The sequence below is a fragment of the Myotis nattereri genome (assembly GCF_964212035.1).
Source record: "Myotis nattereri genome assembly, chromosome: 8".
Taxonomy (NCBI): Eukaryota; Metazoa; Chordata; class Mammalia; order Chiroptera; family Vespertilionidae; genus Myotis; species Myotis nattereri.
The window spans coordinates 56290871-56313167 of record NC_138083.1 but is presented as its reverse complement, the minus strand read 5'-3'; the positions used below and the strand labels follow the sequence as shown (position 1 = coordinate 56313167).

At 40.2% G+C, this 22297-nt stretch overlaps 1 protein-coding gene across 1 annotated transcript in view; it reads right to left on the bottom strand.

Moving 5' to 3' along the window:
- ROCK1 (Rho associated coiled-coil containing protein kinase 1) overlaps positions 1-17044 on the bottom strand; it is a 137052-nt gene extending 120008 nt beyond the window's left edge. The window contains exon 1 of the mRNA XM_081097471.1: positions 16054-17044. Within this exon, the coding sequence (XP_080953597.1) occupies positions 16054-16146 (93 nt within the window). The 5' untranslated portion in view covers positions 16147-17044. The remainder of the gene's footprint in view (positions 1-16053) is intronic.
- Between the last annotated feature and the right edge of the window lie 5253 nt (positions 17045-22297).

Below are 22297 nucleotides of genomic sequence, written 5' to 3'. Positions count from 1 at the left end.
GATCGCCCCTAACCACTTGCTTGGGGGCGGGGCCAGCCCAGGAAGGGGCCGTTGTAGTTCTGGTCTAACAGTCATTATGGTCATGACGCCGTTATGGTCTCTGGCCTTTTATTATATAGGACACTTCCTGTCTTTGGGAGTTCTTTGATTATTAGGTAGAAAAAGCAAATAGTACAGGGTCCTAAGTGTTATAAGTAGGTACTACATGAACAGAGAAAGGACAAATTAATCAACTGTGGCTTGCTTTGTAAAGATGAAATTTGAGCTGACCCTTAAAAAGAGACTTTAGAAAGAATAAGATGGAGATGAGCAAGCCAATCTATAGTCAAGAAATTCACTTCAAATGTAACAAGGTGGTTAGGCTAAAAGTAAAAAGATGAGAAATTATATACCTTACAAATAGATACCAAAAGAAAGCTGGATTGAGTATACCATAAAACTTCAGAGCAAAGAAATGACAAGGGACAGGGTAGGAAATTGCATAATGATAAGAGTCAAATCACTGAGAAAGCAAAACAATCTTAAAATGTGTTTGTTCTATACAACAAAGCTGCAAAATACGTGAAGCAAAAATAGAAATGAAGAGAGAAATACACAAATCCACAATTTTCGTTGGCAACCTTGACACACCTCCCTTAACAACTGATAGAACTGGACAGAACATCAGCAAAGAGAATTTAACAACACCAGTAACCAAGAGGATCAAATTGACATTTATGGAACATTTTACCCACGATAGCAAATTACATTTTTTATTAAGTGCTCATGGAATAATTACCAAGACAGACCATATCCTATGTCATATTTCAATCCTCAACAAATTTATAAGAATTAAAATCAGAGTGTGTGGTCTGACCAAAGGTAATCAAACTAATAGAAATAACAGAAAGAGAGTAATGTTCAAACACTTTGAAACTAAATAAAATATTTCTAAATAATCCATGGTCAAAGAGAAAGTTCAAGAGAAATAAAAACACACATTGAAATGAGTAAGAATGAAAATGTAACATATTAAAATTTGTGGTACACCGTTAAAGCAGTGCTAAAAGGGAAATGTATAATACTAAATACTCATATTAGAAAAGAGTAATGATTTTTTAATCAATAATCTAAGTTCATTTCTCAAAAAACTATAAGAGCAAACATAAGAAAAGAAGCAATAAAGAAAAACAAAAATCAATAAAATTAAACACAGAAAACAACAGTGGAAGTTCAATGAAACAAAAACCTGGTTCTTTGACAAGCTCAATCATATTGACAACCCCCTAGCAAGACTGACAAAGAAAAAGAGAAAACACAAAATACTGATATTAAAAATGAAATAGGTGCTATCATACAGATCCTGCAGCTAAATTAAGGGTAATAAGGAAATATTATGAACAACTATACATATAAATTTGACAACTACAATGAGACAAACAATTCTTTAAAAAGCACAAATTACCCAACTAACCCAATACAAACAAGATAATTTGAATAATATTATTAATTAATAATGTAAAGCCCACTGAAAAATAAATCTCCAGGTCCATTTATAGTTTCACTGGAGAATTCTACCAAGTGTTTAAAAAATTAACATCAATTCTTCACAATCTCTTCCAAAAAGGAGAAAAGGAAAAAAATACTTCCAAAGTCATTTCGTATAGCCAACAGTACCTGGATAGCAACACCAAACAAAGTCATACAAAAAAGAAAAGTACAGACCAATATAGATGCAAACATTCTTAAATAGCCCTGGCCAGTATGGCTCAGTTGGTTGGGCATCATTTTGTGCATCAAAAGGTTGCTGGTTCAATTCCCAGTTAGGGTATATGCCTGGAGTTGTAGGCTTGATTCCTCAGTTGGGGGTGTGGAGGAGGCAGCCAACCGATGTTTCCCTCTTACATCAATGTTTCTCTCTCTCCCTTTCCCTTCCTCTATCTCTAAAAATCAATTTTAAAATATTTTTTAAAATTCTTAAAATATTAGCAAATAGAATTCAGCAATATATAAAAGCAATCATACACCATAACCAATAAAGATGTAAAAGTTCTTAAAGTTTCCCAAGATCTATTCCAAAGATTCAATACTTATTCAATATTCAAAAATCAACAAGCAACCAGCATTATTTACAATAGCAAGACATAGAAGCAACCTAAGTGTCCATCAATGGATGAACAGATGGTGAAAGAACTGTGGTATATATACATACAATGGAGTATTATCAGGCCATTAAAAAAAAAGAAGGGAATCTTGCCATTTGAGACAACATGGATGGGCCTTGAAGGCATTATACTATGTGAAATAAGTCAAACAGAGAAAGACAAATACTTTTTATGATCTCTTATATGTGGGATCTAAAACAAATAAATGAAATAATTCCAAAAACCCCCCAAAAAATTAAAAAAAGAAACTAGAACAGTAAGGCAAGAAAGAAGAGCAACAGAAATTATAAATCTATGTTCTTCTCCTTTGAGTTACTTAAAATATTTGATAGTTAAATGCAAAAATAACATTTTCTGATGGGGTTTTCAATGTATATAGCTGTAATATCTAAGACGACTACAACATAAAGGAGAGGGTAAAGGGACCTATATGTGGTAAGGTTTCTATATTCCATATGAAGTGCCAGTAGGATTCTAGATAGACTGTGAAAAGCTAATTATTATGTATATTGAAATTCCTAGAAGAGCAATCACTAAGAAAACTATACAAAAGATATAATCAAGAACACAACAGACAAATTAAAATGGAATACTCAAGAAATTATAAATAAACCAAAAGGAGCCAGAAAAAGAAAACAAAAATGAAAACACAGGGAATAAACACAAAACAAGTAATAAAATGGGAGACTTAAATTCCAACCTATAATAATAAAAGCATAATATGCTGATTAGACCGGACAGTTGGACGACCTTCTGAACGTCATTCCAGACGTCCTTCCAGACGAAGCTGCAGCGGCGGGGGCCAAGGCAGAGGCAGTTAGGAGCGGGCAGGCAGGCAGAGTGGTTAGGGGCGATCAGAGAGGCAGGCGAGTGGTTAGGGGCGATGAGGCAGGCAGGCAGAGGGGTTAGGGATGATGAGGCAGGCAGACAGAGTGGTTAGGGGTGATAAGGCAGGCAGGCAGGTGAGGAGTTAGGAGCCAGCAGTCCTGGATTGCGAGAGGGATGTCCGACTGCCAGTTTAGGCCTGATCCCACAGAATTGGGCCTAAACCGGCAGTCGGACATCCCCCGAGGGATTGGACATCCCCTGAGGGGTCCTGGATTGCAAGAGGGTGCAGGCCAGGCTGAGGGGTACTCCCCTCCCCCATGCATGAATTTCGTGCACCAGACCTCTAGTGCAGGGGTTCTCAACCTTCTGGCCCTTTAAATACAGTTCCTCATGTTGTGACCCAACCATAAAATTATTTTCGTTGCTACTTCATAACTGTAATGTTGCTACTGTTATGAATTGTAATGTAAATATCTGATATGCAGGATGGTCTTAGGCGACCCCTGTGAAAGGGTCGTTCGACTGCCAAATAAGTCGCGACCCATAGGTTGAGAACCACTGCTCTAGGGTATTAATAATTACATTAAAAGTGAATAGTCTTAGCACACTGATTAAAACACAAACATAAGCCCTAACCGGTTTGGCTCAGCAGATAGAGCATCGGCCTGCGGACTCAAGGGTCCCAGGTTCAATTCTGGTCAAGGGCATGTACCTTGGTTGCGGGCACATCCCCAGTGGGGAGTGTGCATGAGGCAGCTGATCAATGTTTCTCTCTCATCGATGTTTCTAACTCTCTATCCTTCTCCCTTCCTCTCTGTAAAAAAATCAATAAAATATATTAAAAAAAAAGACAAACATAAATCCATAACATGTTAATATAACATTTTGAAAACTATTTTTAATTGATAATAATGGCATTATTTTACACTTATACAAATCTCCATTGTCTCATTTAATAGAAGATGGATGGACTATCAAAGCTATCAATCTGTTGCAATACATTGTCTTGGTTGAGGTAAGAAAATCTGACTTCACATAAATACTTAGTTGGAAAAGGATACATTAACAGCATTTTCAAATATTTGTGGAAGTTGTTTTCCACACCAAACATGACAAGAGGTGTTTCTTCAAGGTCAGTTGCAATATGGGATTTGAAAATGTACATATGAACTTTTAAAAAAATATATTTTTATATATTTCAGAGAGGAAGGGAGAGGGAGAGAGAGATAGAAACATCAATGATGAGAGAGAACCATTGATTGGCTGCCTTCTGCACACCCCGCACTGGGGACTGAGCCTGCAACCTAGGCATGTGCCCTGACCCGGAATCAAACAATAACCTCCTGGTTCATATGTCAACGCTCAACCACTGAGCCACACTGACCGGGTTGTGCATATGAACTTTTTGCACCCACTTTGCAACATTAAAATAAATTGGTCTATCTTGCACATTGAGTGGATCTTTTACTCATGGATGATCTTATAACATCATGCATTTGTCAGTTAGAAAAGCTCACTGAAGTATGAACTCTTCCAAAAGTTGACATTTCATCATACAATATTGAAAAATCATACTTAATGTCATTATAATCCCATGATAAAAGTTTTCAGGCATTGGGAAGCTGTCAAGCTCAGGTAGCAGATACAAGTATCCAAAATTCTAATTTTTACCTAAAAGCTCTAATTTTCTCACTGACCACAAATATTATCAGTTGTTTTCTAAAAGTCATACTTCAAAATAGTCAGAATAGGTCCTTCCCAAGTGATACATACATACACATAAGTCATACATAGACATATCCTTCATATCCAAAGGCCAATTTACTGATAGTAACAAATAAATGTACAGTTCCGTCATGGTACCATTCATGCCTTAACCAAGTTTTTTTTTTTCTTTTTAAGAAGTCCTTTTTTAAAAATACATATATATATATATATTACTGATTTTTTACAGAGAGGAAGGGAGAGAGGGATAGAGAGTTAGAAACATCGATGAGAAACATCGATCATCTACCTCCTGCACACCCCCCACTGGGGATGCGCCTGCAACCAAGGCACATCCCCATGACCGGAATCGAACCTGGGACCCTTGAGTCCGCAGGCTGACGCTCTATTCACTGAGCCAAACCGGTCAGGGCTAGAAGTCCTTTTTTTTAAAGGTTTATTGAGGTAAATTTCCATAAAGAAAAATTCATCCCTTTTTAGGGTTTATTTCTATGAATTTTGTCAAACATATAGTTTAGTTATATAACTACAACCACCACTACCACCACCACCACAATCAAGATACAGAACACTTTGTCACCCTAAATGTTCCCTCATACTTCTCTGTAGTTAATCCCGCATCCCATGCCCAGCCCCTGATAAATGTTCAGTTCTGTTATACGACAGTAAGCCATTTACCAAATACAGTAATATTAATTTTTTAACATTTTCCCAGTTCTCCTATATTTTACTTTATACCTTTTTAATGAAATATTACTATTGCCTACTGTTAAATTATGTACATGTCATTAATCATAACCATTGTGACTGTTCATTTGATTCTACTTCAAATCACCATGCTTCATAGCTTAGATTGACTACCAACACTCACTTTCCAGATAAGTCAAATCCAGCAAAGATATGCGTTAGCAGGCAGCTATTTGAACATTGCAATACTCTACAGGTTTGGTCAAAGAACTGGCTGCCATCTCTCATCCAGTCAAGTTCTGGACCACTGCTCCAACCCAATCAATAAACAATCTTTTCCCTACTACTTCAGAGCTCATCTTCCCCCGCTCCATTTTTTACCAATCTTCATACTTTTCAATCAATTTAAATATTTTTCAGTTGGTGCATTCTGTATACAAAGCACTCTCCTAAGTGCTATGGAAACACTTTTCTTTGTGGCATGTTATCTACAACTTTGGTGCTCATTCTACTGTACTATAGACTAAGGACCTGAAAATCTGCCACTTGCTGGCTATATGCCGTTGGGCAACTCATTTACTTTTTCTAAGGTTTCATTTCATTTACAAAGTGAGAAAAATACTTGCCTCACCCAGTCCAAAGTATTGTTGCAAAGATTAAATAATGAATGTACAATGTCTAATAAAAATGGGTATTTATTGGTTTTTTGGCACCTCATCCAAAATTCAGATATCAAGGGGGGAAATGCCCCACCTATCTATATATATAAAAGGTTAATATGCTAATTGTCCCTCCTACCATCTGACCAGTCACTATGATGCACACTGACCACCAGGGGGCAGACGCTCAATGCAGGAGCTGCCATGACAAACACTGGCCAGCACCACAGACCTGGCGCAGGCAAACCAACATTTGGCTTCCCCCAAGTGGGACACAGGCCCCACCACCACCCTGAAGTGACACCCCACCAAATCGCAGTCAACGCTGCCAAGACTCCATGGCGCAAAATGCGGCCCACAGCCCATCCCAGAAACGGTCACTGTGGGCTCCGGGTAATGACATCACATAGCAACGTCTGGCTTCCTCTCCCTAGCAACTAGTCTCCCTGCAGTTTCTTCACCCCAGGAACACAGGTGGAAACATTTTACACTTTAACCAAATGTCTGTGAAGCGTTTCCCGTGCCTCATCTCATTTGAGGCACAGAAATCCTATAGTAGGTCAATAGGTGACTCGGTGGAATCCTATTTTCTTTTCATTAGCTGGAAAAACGGAGATTTAGAAAGTTTAGAAACTTGACCCAACTGAAAAGTAAGAAATGGTGGACCTTGAGAATGACTTCAGGTTTTGTCACTGTGCAGAATATAGTCAAATACTGCTGCAGTTAAATATTTTATCCTTTGTTCTCCCCGCGTGATCTACAATAATAATCTGCTTCATGTTGATATTTACTGCTGTGTTGCTGACAATTACCTGAAAGAGAAGTTGGGGTGCTTCACTGGGCTGGGAAAAGTTTAGCTAAATCAGAAAGCAGGTCTAGTTAAGCAAATTTATTCTATATCTATAAAAGGCTAAGTTGACTCGCACATGAGCGATACATATAAAGCTCTTGCTGGTGTGAATAGCACGCGTGTGTTTCCATCTGTCATTGCCAATCATGAATTTGGTTGGCGCTTCTATTATAGAGAAAGGCAGTGCTAAGGATGTCCTTAGTCGGGGGCGCAGACCTAAGCCATCAGCCAGACATCCCCTGAGGGCTCCCGGATTGTGAGAGGGTGCAGGCCAGGCTGCAGGACCTTCCCACCCCCCCTGCATGCATGAATTTTGTGCACCGGGTCTCTAGTAATAAAAATAAATAAAGAGGAATAAAGAGGGTGCACAAGGTAGCCTACCTCTTAAAATATGACATAAGTATAAGTTAGCCTTTCCTCTCTCTGAGACATCAAACTTTGGACATTAATTTGAACATCTAACTTCCTATTAACTGTTTACAAACTATAATGAAAATATATTCTATTATTTCATGATCCCAAACTAGGAAGGCAGGTATATTAGAGAAGTAAAATACATCTATACATTTTAAAGGATACACAAATGAGTAATTCAATCATTACTTTCTCTGTTCAAAAAGTACAAACCCCTGGAGTTATGAACATAACTCACAATTGCAAAAAATAGTAAGTGCCAAATTAACAATTAAAAATTAGTTTAGGATGATCTTTCAAGGCTATACAGAACTAGTTCCAAAAAAAAAAAAGCACTTTAAAAAGATGGTTCCTATTCTCAACACCATTTAACTTTTTAGTTTTATTTCTTAAATAAATCAATGATACAACTTTTAAAGTTTTTATCCTAATATATAAAAACCCAGGATCCGTAACGACCAACCGAAGGCTCGACTGAACACCTAAGTCAGTTCTGCGGTCAGTGCTGGGTTGCCGTGGCATTAATTTAACATTAATGTGGATCAGGCCGGAGAGAGAGGCAGGGTCTGATCCGCAGCCTCAATGACAACTGTTGATCAGCCATTACCTCTTTCTCTCTGGGCTTCGCCAGCAGCTGCGCCTGTTTCTCTCTGGGCCTCTGAGGGGGCTGCTGATCAGCCCCGCCTCTCTGATTAGACCCAGAGACGCTGACTGGCATAGAAACTGACCAATCAGAACCAAATCTGGGTGAACTATGAGGAGCCAATGGTTGCTTAGGGGGCGGAGCTTTTGACACTGACTGACATAGAAATCGACCAATCAGAACCAATTGGCCAGCAGGGGAAGGCAGTTGGGAGCGAGATCAGGCTGGCAGGGGAGGGCCACTGGGGTTGAGTTCAGGCCAGCAGGGGAGGGCAGTTGGGAGCAACCAGGCCAGCAGGGGAGGGCAGTTGGGGGTGAAATCAGGCCAGCAAGGGAGGGTAGTTGGGATGAGATCAGGCCGGCAGGGGAAAGCAGTTAGGGGTGACTAGGCAGGCAGAGGCAGTTGGGGGTGAGATCAGGCTGGCAGGGGAGAGCAGTTGGGGGCGAGATCAGACCGGTAGGGGAGGGCAGTTAGGAGTGATCAAGCAGGCAGAGGCAGTTAGGGGTGATCAGGCAGGCAAGCAGAGGGGTTAGGAACCTAAACTGGCAGTCGGACATCCCCCAATGGGTCCCAGATTGGAGAGAGTGCAGGCCAGGCTGAGGGACACCCCCCCCCCCCACTCTGTGCATGAATTTCGTGCACTGGGCCACTAGTGGAAGTATAATAAAGATTCACAGAATTTTTTTTTTTTTTTTAGTGCTCACAAGTTTATATTTTTAGATTTAATAAAGATTCTTGTGTATGTTCTAAATACACAAACAGTTTTGCAAGTTTACATACATGCCTTAGGACACTTATACTAGGTAGGTAAATTACATTTAAAAATTGGTCTTCGTAAAAAAATCTTCCCAAAGAGCTTTTACAAACAGCAGGCAGAAGAAAGTGTTCTATGTTTACAGTGTTAAATGCTGATTCTCCCATTTCATAATGGCCTCAACTACCCCTCTGCTCAACCCAAAATTTTTGTTTTCAATAGCCAGTGTACTCCAAATAGAAGTCCCCAATGTCATAAGTCAGGGCTTACTGTTGCTTCTCCCTACACAGCCTGGCAGACCTAGAGCTTCCCCACTGCTGGGAGGCAGGGCCACAGCAGGAGCAAAGCTTCCCTTACAACCAAAAGGGACTCAGAGAAGCCTGTACCATAGTTAAGTTTAAGGGTCTGGGTGACTGAATGGCACAAAAACTGGGGTTCATATCTCGATCTTCATTTAAAAATGAAAATGCCATATTGAAGCTGGGTGTCTCATTTGTACTCAGGTGACGCAGCAATGACTGCACAGGTGGAGAGAAGGGAGGACATGTACCTGGGTACATAGGGGAGATTCACAAAACTTTTAGAGACACAATAGATATCAGCAACTATATGGCTCAACTCTTTATTTTACAAATGGGGGGACTGAAGCCCAGATAAGAAAAAATATTTACTTGGTTACAGAGAGTTAATAGCAAAATAAGGATGTCCCAATGCTCTGAGTTTCTAGTCCAGTGTTCTTTTTACTAGATCATGCTAATAGCATATTTTTAAAAATAAATATTTTTCCATTATGAAATGCAGTACCATCTGCTCATCTTGTACACAGGTGTGCGGTATCCATCAGATGCTCTCTAAACTTACACTAAATGAATGTATCTCTATTTTAGTGGGGATGGGAATGGGGAAGTGAAGCTACTGGACTATCTTCAACACTAGGACTCATTTTGTAGTATTTCCTAATATGTGGGCTTTCCTGTCATTTACCAGAATCTCTAGTTTTCGCCATATATACACAGTATCAAAACTTATAATCTTGAAATAAAACTAAACTGTAAAATAATACAAAATGTAATCTAAACTGAGAATTTACTCTTTGTTCATTATAAAACTTTACATGTGGCTCCTTCTCGATTAAAAACATTTCTGACTCAAGAGATTAATGAATGGCCCAATTCATGTTTCAGCTGTTACTCTGAGCCACCTCTCTATACACCCACAGGATGCTTGTAGTGCAAGAGAGTCTATTTATCGAACACATACTGAAAGTATAAAAGACACACAGAAAGAGAGCAACAACTAAATTTCCACAAACCAGCTCTCAACTGTTTTTCTTATCAATCTAAACCCTTGGCACAAAGTAGGTATGTTATAAATCATGACTAAATGAATGAAGTCTCCAAAATCCCCTCCTCATGCTACTGAAGTCCATCTAAATGCCTCCATTTTCAGTTACAATTGCTGTAGACACTTCAATTAAGTACAGCTGGATTATGAATTTATGGGAATGGCTTAAAGTACCAGATAAATTACCAACTTCCAGACTAAGCATAATGACTAGCATATAACAATACTATAAATATGACAAAAATAATAGTTAGCAATTAATAAATGCTTACTAGATGCCATATGCTGTGATTGCTTTGTCTATATTACTTAACCCTTAAAACAATCTAGTGCTGTTATCCCCTAGTTTCCTGAAGATAAAACGAGCTTTGAGAGGTTAAAACAACTCACCAAAAATCATCTAGTAAGTACACTGCAGAGTCTACATATGAATTCAAGTTTAGACCCCACACAAAGATTTGCTAAACAAATCAATAGAGTAATTTTTTTTTAAAAAAATTCTTGCAACATATTAACATCAAGACAGACTGGTCCAAACTAACCAGATATGCAACTGATACTGGTAACACCCATTAACTCATAAATTATGAACAATGGCAGGCAAATAGCTTTAAGGCCCAAAGTTTTAATGACTCCAGGTCTTTTCATTCCACTAACAGTACTTTATCCTTAAATGAGATCAATTCAACTGGCAGGACATGCAGAGAGATAAAACAGTCATGTAGAATCTGGAATACTAGCCAGAATCTGTTGAAATAATCTAATCTGTGGTTTAGGATTGTCAAAATTAATGTTCAAAACAAAAATTCCAATTTAGCGATGGTGATGATAAAACTGGTTAAGTGCATGGGAGAAAGCTTATTTTGAAATAGGAAGAATCTGAATGATAACATGACATCAAAGTAAAGTTGCCTATTAGACAGTCGAATATATAGGATTTACGCCCACGCTCCCCCCTCCAAAAGAAAAGAATGAAAAATAAAGATTTGGATAGCATGGGCATAGAAATAATAGCAGTTGAAGCTGTAAGAATGGATAAACTCATCCCGCTGGCAAAGCTCAGTAGTTGAGCGCAGACCTATGAACCAGGAGGTCACTGTTCCATTCCCAATCAGGGCACATGCCTGGGTTGTAGGCTCAATCCCCAGTAGGGGGCATGCAGGAGGCAGCTGATCAATGGTTCTCTTTCATCATGGATGTTTCTATCTCTCTCTCCCTCTCCCTTCCTCTCTGAAATTAATAAAGACATATTTAAAAAAATGGATAAACTCTCCAAGAGAGTGAAGAGAAAGATAAATATTATAGGCCAAAAGACTGAGGCTAAGAGGAAAAGAAATCAGCAACGGAAAGATGGAAAACACTAGGTCAAGAAGTCCAAGAAAAGAGAATTTAAAAGAAGGAAAGCTCAAAATGAACACCTCATACTTAGATTTGCCTTCTACATTCCCCCCCCAAAAACTAGCCCTGACTGAGTAGCTCATACATCAGCATTGTGGGTTTAATCCCTGGTCAGGGTACATATAAGAATCAACCAATAAAGGCATAAATAAGTGAAACAACAAATTGATGTTTGTTCCTCTCTCTCCCTCCCTCAAATTCAATAAAAAAAATTTTTAATGTTTTAAAAAGCTAATAAAATATGGTAGCAACAAATATGTACAAAGGGGACAGTAGTGTTAGAACGCAGTATGCACTGTTCAACTAATATTGGTTCCCTTCCATCCTTTCTACACACCCCATTGCTACACCTCTACCAGCTAAACAAAAATTAATAAAAAAAGGTCATGCTCTTAACTAGCATACTACAGGAGTGTGCTAAACGTGCTACAGGCAAGATAACTGTATTTTCAAGAAATGTTAAACTTCAAAACAAATCTACACCTAACCCCCCTACCCACTTATTTTAACTATTGAGAAATTATTAGCAGCCCCAGATAAAAATAATTCTGAGGTTAAAAAAAAAAGTTGAAAAAGGAAAACAGTTCTTGATAATCACTATACACTATAACATGGACCATTAAATAATAGAATCATTAGGATACTGGAAAGAATCTGACTTACAAAAAACCAAGGTTGAGCAATTTGGATGATCTGGGAAATAAGTAAATAGTTATGGTATTATATTAGTATATGCAGACTATTTTATCACTTTTGACTTGCAATATGAAAAATGAACTTATCTAGTCCTTAGAATAAATTACGTTTTCAAGAAAAGGCTGGATAACCACTTATCAGTGCTCTTTCCAGCTACATTATTTTAAAAGTAGTTGAGTAACAAAAAAAAGCTATTTGGTGGGTAAGGTCGTTTAAAAGACATTTGCCAGCAAACTCTCCTAGTACTAAATGGTTTAGGAACGTTCACTTCTGAAGAGTGGATCTAGTCAAGGAAGTGGAGAATAAACATAATCTGAGATTACAAAACAACCCCATAGAACTTGAGTACTGCACATGGCACATAATGCATACTCAATAAGTATCACTTGAAAAAATCAACCAAGGCCAAAATAATAGAGAAAGGCAAATGTGGTTTGTCCCGCCCCGGCATGTGTTGTTCAATGGTTAGAGTGTCAGCCTGCTCACAGAAGGGTTGAGAATTCAATTCCCAGTCAAGGGCATGTACCTGGGTTGCAGGTTCCATCCCTGGTCCTGGTCGGGGCAACAAATAGATGGGCGTCTCTCATATGAATGTTTCTCTCTCTCTCTCTCTCTCTCTCTCTCTCTCCCCCTCCCACCCCCACTCCTCCCTGCCTCCCTTCCTTCCATTCTCTCTAAAAAGCAATGAAAAAAATATCCTCCAGTAAAGATTAAAAATAAATAAATAAAAATAAGTGGGTTATTGTCCCTATGATACATGAGATGTCCAAAGTCCAGACAGAGAAAAGTAAGAACAGACTCACAGAAAAAGATAAAATTACCTGATAGGTCATTCTCAACAGTAGAATAAATGAATGCCTACTTAATGATAAACATAAAATATCACGCAAAGAAATTCATACTAGCCCAGCCAGGTGTAGCTCAGCAGTAGAGCGTCGACCTAGGAACCAAGAGGTCACCGGTTCGATTCCCGGTCAGGGCATATGCCCAGGTTGTGGGCTTGATCCCCAGTGGGAGGCGTGCAGGAGGCAGCCAATCAATGATTCTCACTCATCATTGATGTATCTCTCTCTCTCTCCCTCTCCTTTCCTCTCTGAAATCAATAAAAATATATTTTAAAAAAAAGAAATTCATACAACTAGACACTACAAAACTGGAAAAAGGATTTTGTCTCCAAATAAAATTTTAATCTTTACAAGTTCAGATTAATATGATAATAAATCTCAACAGCTATCAATAAACAATTATGAAACTAAACCAAAAAAAGAATGAAGATTATAAGATTACAAGAGGGAAAAATCTGTCTACTGACTACCTTCTTTTTTAAAATGTTCTTTCAGAAATATCTGGCTATCCTAACTCTAAAAAGCTTTGATTGCCTACCTTCTTGACTCTTCCTTTTGTTCAACTTTCATCTTTACCCTTTTATCATTACATCACTTTCAATTTGCACCTCTGTACAAATTACTTCCAAATTGTTATCTTTAATTATGAGCTGAGTTTCAAATTGCAATAGTCTATAAGTCATTTCTTTGTGGTTGTCCAGTTTCCACTCAAACAAAACAAATCTAACATTGAATGTATCTGTTGCCTATTCTTTCTAAGTTATTTCCAAAACTAACTTTGCTTTTCTCACCAGTCTCACTATATAATCCAGGCTCAAAATTTTTAGGATCATCTGACTAGTGTGTCTCTCTCTCTCTCTCTCTCTCTCTCTCTCAGGTTCCCTCTTCTCCTCCCCAATCCTGTCAATCAAGTTCCAGCAATGCTTCCTTCTCCATTCTAATATCCCAATTTGGGGCTTTAATAATTTCTGGACTATTATAATAATTTTTTTAAATCTCCCCAATCTCACCGCATCTCCAGTCTCTTTCCACATAACCTATCCTGCACACAACTACCAGATTCATTTTTTCATTCATCTTGGCATAGTGTTGTTTACAAATATTTAATGGTCAAAATATCCTAAATTTAAACTCCTTAGCCTAACAATCAAATTCTCCACATTCTAACCCCAATCTATCCTTCCACCTTTATCTTCTGTTCCACCTAAACATGTCATAGCCAGTCGTGTCTCCACCCTCTACATATTCATACTATTCTCCACTACCCCTATGAATACGCTATCTAAATCCTATCCATCCATCATAAAGCATACCCTGGCTCTCCCAACTCTCAGTGACTGCTCCCTTTCAATACCCAAGAACATATATTACCTATACCAAACATTTGAAATTTATCATGTATTTTCTCAATCTGTGAAATGTTTTGCTTGGTTTCTATGTATGTATGTACGGATGTGAGATTAGGTCTGGTTTTCCTAAATAGACTAGAGTTTCAAGGAAAGAGTTCAAGATTTACATTTCCTTGCAGCCTCCACATTTCAATAAATCTCTGAGGTACCCACCAAATGAAGCTATGGCAAGAGGCTAGAAGACAACTAAAATATGAAAACAAAACAACAAAAAAAACTACTATACCCTCTCTACTTCATAGAATAAAAAGATCAAAAAGCAAAGTAAAATCAAACATACTAATATGGAAATTGGATATTAAAAGAATTAAACTTCCTATAAGTTATAGAAATCCTTACTAGAAAGATGTATCCTAATTCCTCCCACTTCTCCCATTCAATAAAAGGTTTTAAATTGTATTAAGCATCAATCCTGCTTTCTGTTTCTCAATATGAAGAGCATCCACAATGTGGGTGAGACATTTCAAACATACAACTCTCACAAGACTCATTTCCATAATCAAGGATTCTTAGAGTAATCTTGAAAGCTTTGGGGGGAAAACTTTCTTGTAAAACCATACACATTTAAAAATATACACAGGTATGTAGAATAACTAATTGTTAATTTTAAACAATCTACATGATTTTCCTGATTCAAGATGAAATTTTTTATGGTATTATTTCTCTGGATGGCATTATAGTATTTTGTTCACTTAATCTTAATACTTAATATTGTGTACGTCTAACATTAATTCTGAGAAAACTGTAAGTTACTATCCATTTACATACTCCCTGCAATTTTAGAGAGTATATGGTTTTGTTTGGACTAAAATAAAATTATTACATAAGTTTTAGTTTTCAGTAAGGTAAAAGAAGAAACTCGCTTACAAAGAAAGGTATTACTATTAAAAGAAATTGACAAAACGCAAAAACTCCAATTACTTGATTGTCTATGCTATCAACCACTGAAGGATTTTTAAAATAGGATTTGGGTCTTTCATGTCCTAAAATCTTCTTTAGAAAGCTTTAAAAGTGACACTGTTAAGCATAATAGCACCAAAAAGGGCAGTTATGATAAAATATACGTGTGGTCCTTTTGTAATCAATAATATTGCAATATTGTGATGACCTAGCATCAGTTTCCTAGAGTTTTTTAGACGTAACAGTCCAGCAAAATGTTCCTTCAGACTCAAGTCACCTGTAACATTTTTGACTCAAATCACTTCCTCGACATGATTCTCTATTGCCACTTCCACATCTACAAACTAACTTGGGAGCTCAATCCTAAATGAAAAGTGGTCTTTCCGATAACACTGTCAAACCGATCAGAAAGATTAATATAACTAAGACCGCCATGCAACAAACCGTGTACGTAGCAGTAATGACTTGGACGTGGTTAACTTTTTATATGCTGCCTGCAATAGAGGTTTATGAGTATCTTTTGTGTCACGTTGAACCGAGCCAGAGCTAAGAGTTCAGAGAGCAGCTAGTAGGGCCAGTCCAGTGACAAACAGGGCCACACAGCACGCGACTTCAGAGGTGCTCCAAGATTCTGCGGGGGCAAAGCACCAGACTTGGCTGTTTTCCCAAGATTATGGAGAGCCCGTCACCTTTGGCAGATCACTAGCCTGAACGCCAGAGGAAGGCAAACGCAATCATCCCAGCCAAGCCTACTCACCAGCAAACAATCAGAATTCACTTCCGACTTGGGATCCCGCAGCAGGTTGTCGATTTTTTCAAACCGCGTCTCAAAACTGTCCCCAGTCGACATGTTGCTGCTGCTGCTGTGACAATACCCCGGTACCAGCACCAGCAGCGGAAAGCAATTTCAAGCAACTTCCTCCGGGGGTGGGTTCGCGGCCGCGGGGCGCAGGAGCCGGAACCTCAGGGTCCCCAGGTGCGCCCAGTTCCCCCTCCTCCTTCCCCTCACTGAGGGGATCTCCGCTCTCCAGACCCCGGGCCCGGGGCAAGTGCGACCCACAGCCGCTCGGACGCCCAAAGTCGCATCCCACCCGGCAGCCCCTCACCACAGCCGACAGTGCCGTCGCCACCGGCCGCGTCGCTCCCGCGAGGTGCTTCAGCCTAGCGGGCCCGAGCCGCCGGCGCCATGGAGGGCTCCCCGTCCCGAGATGGGCAGGAGGGGGGCGAGGCGGAGAGGCAGGGTGGAGGCTCCTCCGGGCAGCAGGGGAGGGAAAAGAGGAAAGGCGCCGGCGAGGGTGGGTGCGGAGCTGTGCCAGCTGCTGCCGCCGCCGCCGGGGCCACGGGCGGGCCCGCTCCGCGCTGAGGCGTCGTAGGCGGGCTAGCCCCGCATCCCCAGCGCCGCTTGGCCCGGTCCGCCGCCCTGACCCGTGTCGGCCGAGAGCGGGTCCTCGCGGGGTAGCCTCACTTTCCTCTTTCGTCCCGTCGCTTCTGGGGCGTCTGCCGCGGTGTCCGGCGGGGCAGGCAGGGCGAGGTCGGCGCCCGATGGAGACTTGGGAAGGCTGGAGAGCGGGCGGTGAGGAAGGCGAGCGTCGGGTCCGGCGACGGCTGATGGGGGAGCTTCTGGGAGGCGCTGGTGGCCCGGGCTGGGGAAAGGGCAAGTGGCGAAGGCGAAAGCCCGGGGGGTGGGGCGAGGGGGGCCGTGAGGGACTAATATGTCCGTCTTCCTGTTTAAACAAACGGAGACCGCCGGCGTGGACTGCGCATGCGGGGCGCGGACGCTCGGAAGGGGAACCGGCGGGGCCCCGCGCGCGCGCGCACGCCGGCGCCTCCACAGAGCCGGACTGGGCGGGGCGGAAGGCGGGGCGCGCCCGGGGCTTCGCGGACCGCCCCGGGCGGCTGGCCACCGGGAGCGGCCGACAGGGCGCGGCGGCCGGCACTGCCCCGGCTTTGGCCGGCTGTGAGGAGCCACGCAGGGCTCCAGAGCGGCTGTGGAGGGCGGGCGGGGCGGACCTCGCAGCCTCCGGCCGGGTCCTGGCCGCTGCCCCAGCTCTGCTTCCTCCCGGCTGCCATCGTCCGGAGAGTTCTGACCAGAAAGAAAGGATGCTTACTGTTATTTTGGAGATAGGGCTTTGGGGTTTTGTTTTCCTTTTTTTTTTTTTTTTTGGTGGATTTTTTTTTTAATTTATTTTTGTTTTTAAGGCAAGATGCTTGTTCGCCGGCAGGCCCCAGCAGTTTAGCACCAGCGGGGTTTGGTTTGGGGGCCCTCCGTGAACCCCACAACGTTTAACCAGCCTAGAAGTCGGTGGGAAAATTACCAAGCAAATTAGTGCTCAGTCCTCCTAAGCCGAACGTGTGTGTCAGGGGAGCATTAAAATATTGACTCCAGGAAAGAGAGTCAATGGAAGTCAAGCTCAAATTATTCTTTTTAAAAACGGGAAATAATCTCAGAAAAAAAACCATTAAAGTTATTTATACTAGTTCTCCCACAGCATTAACACTCCCATTGTATTTCTCTTCTTGCTGTGAAATCCCCCGCTTCAAGTTCAAAACGTTCAGTGGAACAGAATTGTGATTTTAGCAGAGCTTATTAGAACATCAAAACAATGGGCATTTCCTCCCTCATTCAGTTGCTTCATGGACTGTGGTGTGAGGGTGAAAGGCTTGTTACCCAATCGGCTGATAAAGTTCTTCGCTGCTTTCAGTAGGAAATCTGCCTCTGTTTTTAATCAATCTTAGTTTTTAGCTTTAGGTCAAATAGAAAACGTGGATGTTTCACTTAATGCTACAGACGAACCAATTTTCTTTCTGCATAACAAGCGTTGGACAGCATCTGAATAGTCCAACAACTTTATGACGTGAGTCAGAGTTTAAGAAAATGTTATACATATTGTTTGAAAAATGACTATTCTGTTTTCATTTTATTATATACAAGAAATATTTAGATATAAAATCCACTGTATAAATCAAGATAGGAAGTAAGTTCACAAGAATCATATCAAAGACAGCCATTAAACAAAGACAGGTATTTCATTAAATACTTTTGCAGTGACTTTTCTTGGCTCCGATATTTTAAGCCAGTCATGTGAATTATATTTATTTTTAAGCGTAGGGCTTAAAATAAATCTGGCAGTTACCCTAAAATTTCTTAAACACTGCTTGTCCTTTTTACCATTTTTAGGTATTTTTAGGAATTTTGTTGTTTTGCAGAGATTATGAGCATTACGTTGCTTTCTATTTGGACATATATGATAAAGTGCAGGTAGGTCATCTATGAGTGGCACTGATAAATATAAGTGGGACTGAAAACCAACCTGACAAAGCTGCTAGAAATACCTGTGCAGTCTATATATTTCACTTATCTATAAGGTTAGTCTGATGATTGTAACCCACACTAGTTGTCTTGTACCATAAGATAGATGGACTCTATCAATGTTTTGTAATTTCTGAATAAAGTCCTCAGCTATACAGGATAGAATCATATGACATTAAAGTTCCTTCCAACTTTAAAATTCTGTCTAATTGTGACTAATTTCTTCAAAAGTATTGTGGATATTTGAGATTACCCTTAAAATATATATTAAGATCCTAAGTCAAATGCAAAATCCTGATATTATGTATAAATATAATAAAATATTTATAATTATATATATACTGAGTGCTTATCATGTGCTGGGCACTAATCCCTGAATTTTATCCATAGTATTTATTAAAACTTTAAAAGAACTCAGCTATGATTATACTTACATCATAGATGGGGAAACTGAGGTGCAGCAAGGTTGGACTTAATTAGGCTAAAGGTTTTTGCTCAAGGTTATGACAACTGAGATTGGAGCAGAGGTAGTCTCCCGAGTCCTCATTCGTAGCTGCTGAGTATGCTAACACTATCCAATCCTAATACAATACCAAGTATTTCATAATTGTATTCTTTACATTAGCACAGATTTTAATGATTCCATGTAAAAGAGGAATTTTGAAGTTTGCAATTTGATCGGTATGATTACATTCCCTAGGGAAGGGTGTCAAATGCTTTTGGCATGATTCAGAATAAAAAGGACCTTGACAATGTTCAGCAACAGTGGCTTGACTAGAGGTTCCCAAATACTAGGTCTAAGAACCAGTGTCAGTTATTGATGGAGTTTTCCTCACCTGAACCCAAATAAGAAGAATCTATAATAATAAAAGCATAGTATGCTAATTAGACTGGACGTCCTTCCAGATGAAGCCGGGACTGCGAGGGAAGCCCAGGTCCTGGGTGCCAGAGGGAAGCCAGTGCTGGCAGCTGGGGAAGGAAGGCCTACTTTTGCACGCATTTCATGCATTGAGCCTCTAGTAAAGATATAATACTATATGTTTTCATAAAAAAAATTCTAATTCAGTCTGAAATCCTCTTTATTACTTTTTTAAAAAATTCAATGTACTTTCCTTTAAGAAGCAAGAGTAATAGTAAATGGTACAGTTTTAATTCTTACTTACAAATTTAAAAATTACAAAGTTAACAACTCTATACAATTATATAGATTAAGTTAGTCATACCTTATTTTCTCTGGTTTTGGGAATTCAGACATCTGGAAATGTATAATTTAGATGAGACTCATTCTAGGACCTAATGAAGAGACTGCAGTGCTGAAAGAATTTGAATGAGACAAATTTGGGAGAGATCATGGAAAAACATCAGAAGGATTTGAGTGTAGACTTGTGTATAGTGAAAGACAATTAAGTTGAGCATTCCTTTGCTTTTGGTTATTTGGTAGGAAATAGAGTCAGTTTAATGTTTATGGAATTCCTTTCATAAACAATGATGTGGTAGCTAACCTCCAAAGTTGGCCCCCAATGAACCATGTCTTCCAGTATTCAGGGCCTGTGGAACTCTCTCCACTGAATCTGGGCTAGGGCCTAATGACCTGCTTTAACCAGTAATGCAGTAAAAATGGCCCTGTGCCTGTGTCAGGCCTAAACTTTGAAAGTTTGCCTGGAAACTAACAGTTCCGTGCTCTGGGAAGTCCAACTAAACTAAGATCACCTGGTGTGAGGAAACCCAAGCTAACTAACCACAGGAAGTGGTCACAGAAAAGACAACTAAGGAATCCAGGAGACCCTGAAAACAGAGACTCCAGATCTATGACCCAAGTTGTGCCATTCATGTCAGCAGCCCCTAGCCATGTGCAACACCCCGGATGACACCATGTGGAGCAGAAACAAGTTAATCCCTCTAAGCACTGCCCACACAGCATTAATAAAAAAATTAATAAAATGGTTGCTCCTTTGAGCTAGTAACTTTTGGGGTAGTTTCTTAGCAAAAGATAACCAAAGCAGTTGGATTTCATGAAAAGAATTATTGATAGTTAAGTATATATAGAGATACTAGAGGCCCAGTGCACTGGGGTTGGAGGGTCCCTCAGCCCAGCCTGCGCCCTCTTGCAGTCTGGGACCCCTCACTCCTTACCACCTGCCTGCTTGCTGCTCCTTACTGCTCAGCTCACTGCTCCTTAGCACTGCTGCAGAGGCAGGAGAGGCTCCCACCACCACCACTGCACTCACCAGCCTTGAGCCCAGCTTCTGGCTGAGCAGTGCTCCTCCTGTGGGAGCACACTGACCACCAGGGGACAGCTCCTGCATTGAACATCTTCCCCCTGGTGGTCAGTGTGCATCACAGCCACCAGTCGTTCTGGTCATTCCACTGTAACGGTCACTTAAGCTTTTATTATATAGACTAGAGGCCCGGTGCACAAAATTCATGCACAGGTAGGATCCCTAGGCCTGTCCAGCGATCAGGGCCGATCAGGGCTAATCAGATTCCCTGCCTCGCTGCCTCCCCACCTCCTCTTTCCCTCACTCCCTCAGTGCCCCGCCACCATCGCTGGTCGCATGCCATGTTCCGCACCACCCCCTGATGGTCAGCACACATCATAACGAGCAAGCGAACTCCCAGTCTCCCAGTCGAACTCTCAAGGGGACACTTTGCATATTAGCCTTTTATATAGAGAGATATATTTGGAGTACCTGTTATACTTTTTAATACCACTATAGAAAAAAGCTGTCCACAATGGAGCATTATAAAGGAATGACAAATTAACTCATATTTACTGTCTTCACTTCAACAAAAGAAATGTCAATCTTTTTAAATAAATTAAGGAATGCTTCCAGATTTTCAAATTATTATAGTTATCATATTCCCATATAAACATTTTACCTGTTTTTTAAGTATTTTTTTCAATTTAATGCATGCAGACTCATGTCTATTCTGTTTAAAAAACATACCAGCCGAAACCGGTTTGGCTCAGTAGCTAGAGTGTCGGCCTGCGGACTGAAGGGTCCCAGGTTCGATTCCGGTCAAGGGCATGTACCTGGGTTGCGGGCACATCCCCCATGGGGGGCGTGCAGGAGGCAGCTGATCGATGTTTTTCTCTCATCGATGTTTCTAACTATCTCTCTCCCTTCCTCTCTGTAAAAATATCAATAAAATATATTTTTTAAAAAAAACCATACCAAAAATTTAGGTACATACTGTAACTTACATATCAATTATAATAATTTAGTGCCATAAATTGCCTGTAATTTCAAAAATGCATACCAGAGATGTGTTAAGAATGTAATATGGCTAATTTTCTATAGAAACTTTAGTTAATATTTCCAAGAAACTAAGATGCTTGTTATTTTTAATATAACATTCCAAAAAGGCATTAAATTTTTTAAAATGTAGAACAATTTTACTTGATTCTAAACAATGTTAGTAAACAGAAAGTTGTGAAATTTTAGGTTCATTTCTGGTTTAAGAGGTTGGTTTTATATGATTAATATTTACCCCAAAGTAAGGTATATGTACTTATTTTTCTTTATTGGAGGCAGCCAATCAAAATAAATCGAGTGGAATATGTTCCTTTACATAGGAGTACCTCTTTCGAAGGGCATTCAAAATTGAGAGTCAGTGTATTATGACATTTTTAGATCTGCTACAGCCTTGGTGCCACTCAGGGAGAGCTGGAATTATGGGCATCTATCAA